The sequence below is a fragment of the Hypanus sabinus genome, chromosome X1 (assembly GCF_030144855.1).
Source record: "Hypanus sabinus isolate sHypSab1 chromosome X1, sHypSab1.hap1, whole genome shotgun sequence".
Classification (NCBI taxonomy): Eukaryota; Metazoa; Chordata; class Chondrichthyes; order Myliobatiformes; family Dasyatidae; genus Hypanus; species Hypanus sabinus.
In genome coordinates, this window is record NC_082738.1 from 6,569,567 (window position 1) to 6,582,461 (window position 12,895).

Sequence of the window (12,895 nt, forward strand, 5' to 3'; positions counted from 1 at the left end):
TTGCCTCTTTGAGGCATCACCTTTTGAAGATTTCATCAATGGTGAGGAGTCTAGTTTGAAAATGCAATTTAAAAATTATACAAAAATAATGTTTTTTTAAATGCTCCAGATGATAGTGAGGAGTCTTCAACCAGGATTCTTATTTAGATGACATGAGTCACCTACAGATTGTATCTGAATGAAAATCATTGGAAAAAAATGGAAATGTCATTATAGAACTTACATAACTTTTGTGAGCAGTTTCCTTCTAGGCCTAGGGATGAGAAATAACTCTTTACCAATGACTGGAAAATTCAACTGAATCCCTTGTCTTATAAGATAAAACCAGAAACACAGGAAGTTATCAATGCATCAGGCACGATTTGTGGAGATGTAATCAGCTACAACCTTTCATTGGGAATGAACTTACTTTAACCTGACATTCACACATACATATGTTGGTCACAAAAAGAACAGGAGCTCTTATTGATCATGTTCCGCCTCCTCTTCGCCTCTGAGAAATAATAAGAATTTGCTTTACAAAATCACCTGCTCATACTCACATTATGTTCCAAAACAGTTAACAGGCAATGAATTGCATATGAAGTACTGAAATCCCAATGGGTGATCCCCACAATATGTTAACTCTCTCTCCACAGAGGCTGCTTCACTCACCAAAGTGTACACAAAATTTGGTTTACAGTTTTTAATCTCATGTTCAGTATTTACCTTACACTTAATCAATTATTTTGTATTTAGATTTTCCTAAGAACAGAATTGATTTTGTTGGATGTTCATTTGAAGGTTAGTGAGGTCAGTGCATTTTATCTGTTCCAACCACAATTCAGCGACAATGGCCCAAGTGCTTATTTTAATTTTCATATCAGAACAAACACCATAAATAAATTTTAGAATATTTTCCATTTCTGTTTCTCAACCAATCTCACGATCGTGCATTTAGTGACAAGATAGAGCCAATTATTAATGCGGCGCTATCTGCAAGGAAGAAGGTATCATAGATAATCCGTAATGTCAACAAAGAAATGTTGTCCTGTCAATTCTGACTGGATATGAAGTCAGTATAGACCCAATGTTATTAAAAATCACATATAAATTATACCTTATTTTGTGTTGCATGTTTTTGCACCTTTTGTGTAAAGTTCTATATCAATTTAACATTTTTGTTTTCCTTCTATCAACTGCCATGGTTCTATCAACTCCCCTGGCCAGTTCTGTGGCACCAACCATCTTAGCTGCTGGTAAATCAAAAACCTGCAAATGCTAGAAATCTGAAATAAAAACAGAAAATATTTGAAACACTTGGCAGGCCAGCATCATCTGTGATAGCCATACTGACAAAGTCTTTTACCTGAAATCTTAACTCTGTTTATCTCTCCAGAGATGTCAACTGACCAGATGTGAATTTCCAGCAGTTTCTGGTTTTACGTGTTTCCTCTCCAGCTCTTCTAAAAGCCAACCTTTATGCACAGAAGATCCCCTGTCAGTCATTCATGGAACCTAAGTATTGGCATTAAATATGATTTTATAAAAGTTGTAAGTTTCTGAGGAGTTTACTCATAATTCCTTTTTTTAATCTATCCTTTTCTGGTCTCACAAGCAAAGAAAATGAACCTGTGGGTTGAAAAAGTAATATTTTTGTTCAATAACATTATAATCAGAACAAAATAAATACATTTTCATATGTGCAGAATTGAAAATATGCTGGATAACTGTCTTTTCAACATTATTTTCTCTTAATAAAATTTTCACATTCCCAAACTCTGTTTCTGTCCCCACAAACACCTCTCAACTTGTTAAATACTTTTATTCCACATTTAACTTATTTCAGACTCTCAGCATCTGCAGTAACTTATTTTTACAATTTCCATTTAAGCAGAGAGAGGGAGGGAGGGAGACGAAGGGAGAGAGGGGAGAGAGAGAATGAGAGAGGGAGAGGGAAAGAGGAAGGAGAGAGGGGAGGAAGAGGACGAGGATCTTCTTGTTATTGGTGATGTCTATTTCATGTTGTACAGATTATAGAAAAAGGGAAAGGTGTGAGTGAAGATGATGCCAATTCATAAAATTGTAAACACAGAGTAAAGTATCCAGCCCCCCATGATTCAGAACTTTCACATCACCTTGCTTTGGAAGGTTGTTATTACTTTGTATTCTCAACCAAATATAAACCTGCAAGAACCAAAACTTTAGGAAATTCATCCATTGTCATGTAACAACATGTCAACCTTCCTTCCAATTCCGGATTTCTGTGGTGCATAATAGAATACAGTGGTAACTTAGTACAGAATATAACTTGAAACTTCTGCTACAAGTGGATTATACTAACAACCAAATCATAATTATTTTCCCAAAGAGCCTTTGGCTCATTGCAATCTAGTCATTGGTGAGTTTGCATAAAAGCACAAAAGGTTTGATGATGCACAGATTGATGATGAGACATATGGGCTGACAATCCTGTAGTGAAATGACAATAAATCTGACTAGTTTCATTGTTTGATTTTTTTTCCTAAGGGCAGGGGCGATGATTCTGCCCATCATATATATCCTGGCTCTGTAATTAATCTAATTCTTTCCCTTATTTCGATGTAATCCATTCTTTAACACTTTCTTTACCCATCTCCTCAAATTCTCGTGCCAGCCAGAGACACTGGGGTAATTTACAATGATCAATTAATCTACCAACCAAAACAGCCCTAGGGGGATCGAAATGGTCACAGAGGAGACATGCAAACTGTGTACAAAGTGCAGTGGAGCTCAGCATTGAACCTGCATCACCGGGGTAGTGAGGCAGCGGGACTACCTGCCGAACCACTGCGACGGTTGTTATTTATCTTCTTGAACGTTGATCGAGACCGAGGAGTCTAGAGCCACGGAAACCACATTGGTTAATGTTGACAGATTTCATTTCTGGATAGATGACCTTTCAGTAGATTAATTGTTAACATTAATGAGACTAACCTTTTACAAAACAAAAATCAAGATGTATGAAATTCACCAGCTGCCATGCTGGGACTTGAACTCGTGTCTCGATCAATAGTGCAAATATTTTGCCTCAATAATCTGAACATCACGCAGATCAGCAATGAAAGGCGAAGGTTCAATAGTGTTTTAAAATCTCATCCTGTTGCCTTAAAAAATACTCGCAGGCTCAATCGGTCATGAATGATCAGTGCAGTTTATTCATCACAGTACAAAAATAAATAAAAATTAAAAAAATTTCAACGTAAAATACAGCTGTCGCTGTTTACAGCATTGTGACACCAATATCCTTAAATTCACACACACTCACACACGCGCGCGCGCGCGCGCACACACACACACACACACACACACACACACACACACACACACACACACACACACACACACACACACACACACACACACACACACACACACACACCACAACAACAACAACAACAACAACAAATAACACCGTTTGGTCAACAGAGATTTTCACTTGTTTTTAAATAACAAATTGCACTGGAAACATCTTCATATATCAGCACTTCCAGAATGTACAGCTGAAGCCCATATCTGACAGACTTCCTGTGAAAATGGCACATCTTTTGCAGACTTCGCAATCCCCTGATTCAGAGAAAAACAGACACGTGCATCCGAAAACGGCAAAAAAACCTCCCTAACCCTAGACTCCATATTGATAAATACTTATTTGAAATGTTTAACCCCCTCCTCCCCCCCAAAAAAAAAGTCCAAATACTTGACATTTTCCTTAGGGTTTTTGTTTCCATGACAAGTGGCGTTCTTGTTGTGAGAGTCAGTTGTACTAAAATGATGTCAGGGACACCGATAGTTTGCATGCACAATACCACTGGAGCGATAGAGAGACAGAGAGAGAGAGAGAGAGAGAGAGAGAGAGAGAGAGAGAGAGGGGGGGGGGAGGGAGGGAGAGAGAGAGGCAGAGAGCGAGAGAGAGAAATAAAGAGAGGGAGAGAGACAGAGAGAATGAGCGAGAGAGAGAGAGAGAGAAACATGCCGATATTTGTTCTAAACATTTTTAGCAGCATGGAATAAATATCTTTTGTACTAGACCCCAATGGAACAAAAGAACAAAAAGGGTACACACTCAAGTAAATCGAGTTGTCTCGGCAGATGTATCGGTGAGTCTTGGAAGCGCCGGCAGACCATCACCGGTCCAACCCTATCAGTATCCTGCTTCGCTCGTCCTGGCCGCTCTCGTTCTTTAGATCAGCGAAGACCTGAGTAAAGAAGTGAGGATCCGCATTAATCTGCAACATTTTCGCACTCATGGCGTTGATTATACTGAGACAGCGGTCCCAGAAAGCCTCTTTACAGCTCTCCACTAGAAAAGGTTTGAGCGGGTAGGAGATCTCGTTGCCCATGTAGGAGTAGGACAGATAGAGGCAGGTCAGGAGGGTGGCTTGCAGTTCGTGCTCGGTGGCTACCTCCGAGGAAATCACGTCCCGGCACAGCATGTAAACAAAGACCACGTTAGCCGGCGTGATGAAGCCCTGATCCTGCCAACCCTGGAGCAGGAGCGAGCGGTCCACACTGCGCAGCCACAGCACAGGGTCGGTGGGCGACAGGTGCTTGAGGCGGTAGCATCTGCGGCAGAGGAACTCGCTCAGGCACTTCAGCAGCTCACTGGTGGAAGCCTGGACAATGACCCTCTTGGGAGAGCTGGAGCTACCGGACGTCCCGTGGGGCGTTTTCTTTACCGAGGAGACGGTGTTCTTGCTGCTGGGCAGTTGGTTAATACGCTGGGCCGGGGCTTGGGTCTGGGCGAAGGTGGAGAGGTTGGCGCAGGAGAGTGACTTTTTCAAGTTCTCGTTGTTGAGGTGGGTGACGTTGTTCTGGTAGTTGTTCGGGTTGACCTTCTTGGAGTTCTTCTTCTTTGTGGAGACGGCCACGATGCGCTTCCAGGGCAGCACGGAGATGATGGAGTGGCGCTTGAGGTTCTTGTCCTTGGAATTCTTGCTGTTCTGCACGGCTGTGTACTGACCCACCGTGCCCGAACCATCATCGAAGAGAGCCGCCTTCCTGTAGCTGGGCGACAGAGAGAGAACGGTGCCCATGGCTGCCCGGAGATGTGGCTGGCGGGGCTGAGGACGAGAGGCGCTGGGAGGATGGCCGTGTTCCTTTGTATGGCGTGGCCGCTGGATGAAGCTGCAAGTGCGTTGGCGGAGTTCACTCTGTCTGGGCAGAGGATGGAGATCCTCCTCTCCGGACCTTGCAGATGGGCACCGCAGCGCGTTCGATTTCGGTGCCAAAAGCAAACATCAGGCTTCTCCAGACCCTCTGCAGCTGCTGGGAAGAGCAGGTCTCCTGTGGGTTGGAGGCGCCGCGCCTGATGTACTGTGTTTATTGGCGATGTATCTCCGTGATAGAGGAGGCGTGCCCTGCTGCAATTAACCGGCAGGACCTCTGGATGTGTCCCGGAGTCAGGCGAACATCAGCTTTCTGCCTCCTTTTCGGTATTTTTTGAAGGAGGGCGGGCAAGATGTGACACAGCCCGGCCCAGTGTTTACGGCTTCTGCTCTCCCTGCTGGACCAGTATCTGCCCTCGAGGGATGGAGAGTGTGCCCGTATTTCCTTTAGGCGAGCGGCTGCATATTGAAGTTATTCCTCTGGAATTGGGTGAGAAGGTGAGCTCGGGACCCAGCGGCCTTTCTCCTCGTTTCCCCCTCCCTCTCCCGCCCTGAAACTGCTGCTTCCTCACTGACAAATGTTTTTTTTGCACTCTCTTCGCTTTGATTCTCCGCCTCTTTTCTACCGCGCCAGTCACAACACCCTACCCAACATACAACGAGGAGGAGCTTTTGCAATTTAACCCTTTCGCTACCATTCCAGCCGTGCCCATGAACTCGTCTGAGGTTGTAAATTCTGATGTGGGCGCCCAGTAGATGACCAAAGGAGTAAATCATCCCGGAAAGAGGTACTTCGGGAGCAACTGAGGACGCCGAGAGCGCACGATGCTCCGGTCGGCTCCCGCCTGGTAATTACCCATCACCCGGAACCTGAAAGCTGTGCTTGATGTTTATGGGTCGGGCGTGAACTGACTGACATTCTTCCTACGTTGCGACAGGTGCTTGCAGATCGAGATCGGAAGCATTTTGGGGCCACGTTGACATTGTCAAAGGCACCATATGAAAATACAAACCCTTCCTTTGCCGGACTGATTTGCTTTTCCCATTTTTGTATGTGTTCATTGAAAACACTCAAGTGAGAAAATGGTTTTCAAATAATACCAATCTATCATGGAGCTTCCTCATTCAGGGGTGGGGGAGGAGGAAGGGGGACTAAAATGCAGACAAGAGCTGCATCTACAGTGCAAAATGATAAGTTTACGATCTCTACTTTCTCACGGCTATCCAGCTCCAGAGATTGCCCAATAATTTAGGCAAATGAAGCTGTAAGTGGGTTCTGATGCGTGAGACAATTGTTTCGCAATTAGTGGATTCCAGTTTGGTATTACTGACACTGGATCTTGAAAAGATATTCGGCCCCCACAACTATTTTCACATTTTACTGTCTCATTTTCAAATTTTTAAATATACTGAAGTAGGAGTTTGAGCTTATCTACAAAACGTTGTGCATCATGTCAGATCAAATGAAGTATTCTAAAACTTGCCAACAATTTACTGAAAATTAAAAAAACAAAATTCTGAGGCTGAAAAAATATTCATCCCCTTTGTAATAACTACCCTTTCCTCAGGTGCAATACTGTATATTGTCTTACCAACTCATCCAATTTGTTGATGTAGAAAATTTGAGGATCACCTGAATAAATACTTCCTCTCTCTGTAAGGTAAACAGTAAGGTAGATTTTCAACAGACCAAACCAAAATTAAGACAAAAGAGCATTCAAGACAAGTCAGGGAAATGATAATAGAGAAGCACAAATCTGAGGGAAGGGTATAAGAGCATCTCAAAGGCACTGAACATACCTCAGAGCTCATGAAAAAAGTGGAAAAAATATGAAACCACAACCACACTGCCAAGGTCAGGCTGTTCCTCTAAACCTAGATGCTGGAGAAGAATTGCACTTAAGACCATAGGACCATAAGATATAGGAGCATTTGGCCCATCGAGTCTGCTCTGCCATTCAATCATGGGCTGATCCAATTCTTCCAGTCATCCCCACTCCCCTGCCTTCTCCCCATACCCTTTGATGCCCTGGCTAATCAAGAACTTATCTATCTCTGCCTGAAATGCACCTACTTACTTGGCCTCCACAGCTGCTCATGGCAACAAATTCCACAGATTCACCACTCTCTGACTAAAGAAAGTTCTCCTCATCTCCATTCTAAATGGTTGTCCCTCTATTCTGAGGCTGTGCCCTCTGGTCCTAGACTCCACCACTATGGGCCTTTCAATATTCAATAGCTTTCAGTGAGATCCACCCTCATTCTTCTAAGTTCCAGCAAGTACGGGCTCAGAGCCATCAAACGCTCCTCATATGATAACCCTTTCAGTCCTGGAACCCTCTTCAACATCAGCACATCCTTTCTTAGATAAGGGGCCCAAAACTGCTCACAATCCTTAACAGTACTTTATAAAGCCTCAGCATTACATCCTTGCTTTTATATACTAGTACTCTCGAAATGAATGTTAACATTGCATTTGTCTTCCTCACCACCGACTCAAACTGGAAATTAACCTAAAACTGCTTGAGGACTCCCAGTTCCTCAGATTTTTGAACTTTTTCTTCATTTAGAAAATAGTCTATGGCTTTATTCCTTCTACCAAAGTGCACAACAATACACTTCCTGACACTGTATTCCATCTGCTGCTTCTCTGTCCATTCTCCTCATCTGTCTGTCCTTCTGCAGACTCCCTGCTTCCTCAACACTACCTGCCCTTTCACCTATCTTCGTATCTTTTTCAAACTTAGCCACAATTCCATCATCAAAATTATTGACATGTACCATAAAAAGAATAGGTCCCAACACCAACCCCTGCAAATAATCTCTAGTCACCAGGAGCCAATCAGAAAAAGACTCGTTATTCCTACACTTTGCCTCCTGCCAATCAGCCAATGCTCTATCCATGCTGGCATCTTTCCTGTAATACCATTGGTTCTTATCTTGTTAAGTGGCCACAAGTGCAACACCTGTAAGGGTGGAAGAGAATGAATGGTTCAGGTAGGGGACCTCTCAGAACTGGGAGAGTTTAAAAATAAAAAAAATTGTTTGCTAAAAGGGATGGAGCCAAGAGGGTAATAGGAAAGGTCCTGATCAGGTGGAGACCAATAGAGACTGATGACTGTGGTGCTGGCTGAGAGGTCAACGTAAGTCTGGTGGACATGCATGCAAGATGAGATGAATGTAACTGAAATACCAGAATAAAAGGGAGAAGGAAAACAAAATGAATGATGCAATGATGATATAGAAAATTTGAATGGCTGATTATCTGAAACTTCTGAATTACTGTGAGGACAGTTTGACACTGGATTACAGCGGGGGGGGGGGGAACAAATGTCATTGTATAGCACAGGTATGGTACTGGTAGGAAGAGGTCTGTCATTGTATAATACTGGGGTACAGTACTGGGACCAGGTCTGCCACTGTACAGTATAACACTAACGTACAGGACCAGAGGGGATGGGTCTGTCACTGTAAACTGCGGTACAGTACCAGTGGGGATGAGTCCGTCATTGTGTAACACTGGTGCTGTACTGGTGGGTTCGGGTCTGAAACTGTACATTTTTCTGAATAGTTTAAACAAAATTAAATGCATTTCTCATGAGTGGCCCATAGATGTAGTTTGGATTGTTGATCTGTCCATCCCTGTGAAGGTCTTCTGCAGTACTGCATTGTAGCAAAGGCACTCTCTCTTCCCTGTGACTGGGTGCTCTCTTCTGTCAGAATAGGACTTATTGTTGTCACATGTACCAAGATACAGTGAAAAGCTTGTCTTGCATAGGGTTTATACAGATCAGATCATTGCACAGTGCATTGAGGTAGAACAAGGTAAAACAATAACAATGTCGAATAAAGTGTAACAGCTACAGAGGAAGTACCATGCAGGTAAACAATAAAATGCTAGATCATGACGAGGTAGATTGTGAGGCCAAGAATTCATCTTATTGTGTATGATGTCTGTTCAAGAGTCTGATAATGGGATAGAAGCTGACTTTGCTTTGCTGCTTTTGTACCTTCTAGTCCATTGGGAGAGAGAAGAAGAGAAGCCTTGTGGAAGGCTGCTCTCTTTTGTTTGGTGTGAGTTGTACCTCAGAAGATGAACAAATGCTCGAGCCTAAACTACCATGTGTTGAGTGGTGTTGTTGAGGAAGAGTGCAATAATTCATCTTTGCTACTTGCTTAATGCTGTAAATTGTGTCAATGTAATCTTTGACCTCAGCCAACCACAGTCCTTGTGCTCATCAAGAGGTGAAAATAATAACAGTAGCACCAATCAAATTCCATCTGATTGTGAAATTTCAAGGGTAGATTAAAAAAAAGAAATAACTGGGATCACGCCAGGAAAAGCAACTAAAAGGAAAATGAACCTATTCACACATTAACATAAAATAACTGAGTAGCTGGACTTTAGTGAAATCCTCTCCTTAGGAAGTGTTCAGCAGCTTCAAAAAGTGTGAGATTTGGTTAAAAATTTTAATTATTATTTTGCACAAAGCTGTATGTTTCAGAAGCAGAAGATAGTCTAAGGCAAAGGGCAGTGCCTTATCCCAACCCTCACCAACACAATATTTTGGAATGTCTTAAGCTTCTGAAAATTATGATATAAATACATGCCCATTTTATACACTTGCATATAGAATTCAGCACATTTAACTTAAGTTCTAATATCTCTACACCATCAAGATAATACTGCAGGTATATGCAAGCTTCAACACACATATCCTAATGTTGGCATTAGACAGTGGTGATATGGTGAATCTCTTCTCTTGAAACTCATTAAACCATAGCAAGAGTAGGCCATTCAAAACCTGCTCACTCAATCAATTGATCAAGGATGGTTATCTACATTCAGGACAGTTTTTTTTTCTGCTTTCTCATCATAATCCCTGGATCTTCTTCGCCTCAAGAAAAACATCTGATCTTTTGTGAATATGTTTATTGTTTTGATGTCATCTCATTCCTGCATAGCTTTTCCTTTTAGTTTGCTCCTGGACTCCTTGGCCATCAGGAACATTCTTCCTGCATCTAGCCAGTGCGGTCCTGTCGGAATATTGAAGGCCTTTCTTAGATTTCCTCTCATCTCAACTCTCCTGAATCAATCGAATTTTTCTTTACAGTTCAATCTCGCAATCCCAGAAGTAATTGTGGCAAGTCAAGTTACCTAAATGATTGACCATATTGTAATTACTCCTAATGAGTCCTGTGCAACTGCACCAACTACAGAATTCAGTATTTATTGAAATAGCAGAGATATCTTCAGTTATCTTTTGACTTGAATGTCATCAATGATGTACATTAAACTGACTAAAACCTTGCTTTGATTTAACATGCATTTAAACATCCGCCATTTTCCATCCAAAGCAATTTCAGGACGAAGATCTGATCACATTATAAACTGTAACACACCACACACTCTGTTCAGAGTGTTTATTCTGAATCGTGAAATCTGCAGTTCGTAGTAATGACAGTTATTGATTATATTCCCTGAATGTTAGTTATTGCGTTTGCGGGGCAGTTGCCTTCCAAACGCTGGAGAGACATTCTGCTACTGATGATTGTTTCATTGCTTTTCAGGTTGAATTAAAAGAGATCACGTTTGCCTTTGAGATCAATGCAAAATATACCATAACATCATTTAAGAGGACCACTCCGCCACTGTATTCTGATCAATATTTATTTCTCAGCAAATATCATTAAAATAGCATTCCAGGTGATGAACGATCAGTTTATCTAACTTTACAGCATATAAAACTGATGCCTCGTTTTCTGCATTACTACAGTAATCATGGGTTCAGAGAGAGATTATATAAATGCAAAGTTTTTTTGCCTATTAATTTGCGTGCATATTAGATTTGCTCTCAAAGTTCAAGCCACATACCTTGGCAGCAGTGAAGTCCACCTGGCTCCAGGAAAGGACTCACAAAATTAAAGTTTTCCAAGTGTTATATTTATAATCATTTAACATGGTCATGTGTGCAAGAATATTGCACGTTCTAGGTTAAACTGACAGTGATCAGATAAAAGGGTTTCATGTTTTGCCCTTTTAATTTGGCGTTTTGATCTGGTGCTTTATTGGAACATGTCCCCGTCAATTTCTAGCCTAGTGTATAATTATTTCAAAATATTATAATTCACTTTGCACCATTCTCCAAATATTTGTAATCCCTCAAGATTACAAGTGAAAATAATGTGCAAAATGTCTTAATTCTTGGTTGATTTATTATGATTATTTTTGATTAATTATAAACAAGACACGATTAGATGTTTAAAGATGCCCACATCAGATACTGATTTTAAATAGCATTTGGGTCAATTGAGGAAGTTGGTTTTGAACCTATCTTTACAAGAATAACCGAAAATAAATAATTATGGAAATTATCAGCAGTTAATTGGCCATTTTAAGTCTGCGCGGCTTCAGTGCTTCGAACACGCTTCTAAAGTGGAACTTCAGACTAGGACTTTTCCCGTGGTTTTCTGCCCACTGCTAATTTCAGCAACATAATATGAGATAACTTCTTGAAGAGGAATGTCCTGAGGTTAATTCAGACACATCATGGGTTAATAATTGGCTACGCCCCACGCCCACTCAGCACATTTTCGTTCAGTATGGAGATAAGCCAGCGAATATAATCAAGCAAAATTATAATTCTCTCTGCAGCCTCTCTGACAGCTTGGGGAACAATGCACTCACTGGCAATCGGCTCATTTAGTCACAGGAAAACAAAGGAATCAGAAAAAAATAACGTAATTTGCATTTTTAAATAAATTAACGAAGATCGCCGCTCCCGTTTTACAAAACCCCGAGAGCCGCTTGTCCTCTCCCGATTTTAGGGGATAACAGGGACATTTTTCCCATCAGCTGCTTTATTAAAACAGGTTTACTGATTCTCCAAACTTTTTTAAACAATGCATTAGCTGGCAACTGAGAACTTCGTGTTTTTAGTCTTTTAATCGATTTCGTGCATGATTTTTTATAATTGATATTGGTTGCTTTAATTCGTTTTAACTTAGGGTCCTGAAGAAGAGTCTCAGCCCGAAACGGTAGATGGTGCACAGACCCGTTGAGTGCTTCCAGAATTTTGTGTGTGTTGCTTTAGGGTTACAGCATCTGCAGAATTTCTCGGGTCTATTACTTATATTAGACCCGCTTCATCCCGATTTTAATATAGATAGTGGTTTAGATTGTCAGATCGAGCTTGGATCTCATTTTGCTGGGTAAAAGCACTTTGTGTGGATTTCATGCAAAGAGGCCATCCGCTGGCTACCGCAGGAATAACAACTCAATCCCTCATCTCGAAACCACGAACAAACTTCTAGAGGAACTGGGGCGCGCAACATCCCTAGGAGGAAAGTAATCGTGGACGTTTCGGATCGATACCCTTGATGCACCATCAATAACTCACACTGAGACGTAGGCGAGATATCGGCTTTTATTGACTGGAAGAAGGAACCAGGAGTGAGTGTCTATCATACAAGGTCCTGGAGACTGAGGCCGATCTTCAGGCCGCAGGTCTCCTTTATACAGGGGCCTGTGGGAGGAGCCACAGGAGCAGTCAGCAGGGGCGTGTCCCGACAGGCACATAGTTCACCACAACCCTACAAAGGCTCCTAATTTAAATGATCACCTCGGGCACGGTGCTTGCTGGTGGTGTATGTGAGGCAGATTTTCCCATAAAAGTTTCCCGCAAGATGTCTATTGATACTTAAAATGTAGTGTATACTTGGTAATAAGAAACAGGAGGACATGCCCTGTTCTCATTGTTAGCATCAGG

At 41.9% G+C, this 12,895-nt stretch overlaps 1 protein-coding gene across 1 annotated transcript; it reads right to left on the reverse strand.

The window, feature by feature from the left end:
- Nucleotides 1-3,889: 3,889 nt before the first annotated feature.
- LOC132384440 (cyclin-dependent kinase 5 activator 1-like) lies at nucleotides 3,890-5,646 on the reverse strand. Its single transcript, XM_059955595.1, has one exon. The coding sequence runs from the start codon at nucleotides 5,052-5,054 to the stop codon at nucleotides 4,146-4,148; it is 909 nt and encodes a 302-aa protein (XP_059811578.1). The 5' UTR covers nucleotides 5,055-5,646; the 3' UTR covers nucleotides 3,890-4,145.
- Nucleotides 5,647-12,895: the final 7,249 nt, after the last annotated feature.

Bases quoted from the DNA above. Each gene is read 5' to 3' on its own strand.
- LOC132384440 (XM_059955595.1), bottom strand. From the start codon at position 5,054: ATGGGCACCGTTCTCTCTCTGTCGCCCAGCTACAGGAAGGCGGCTCTC.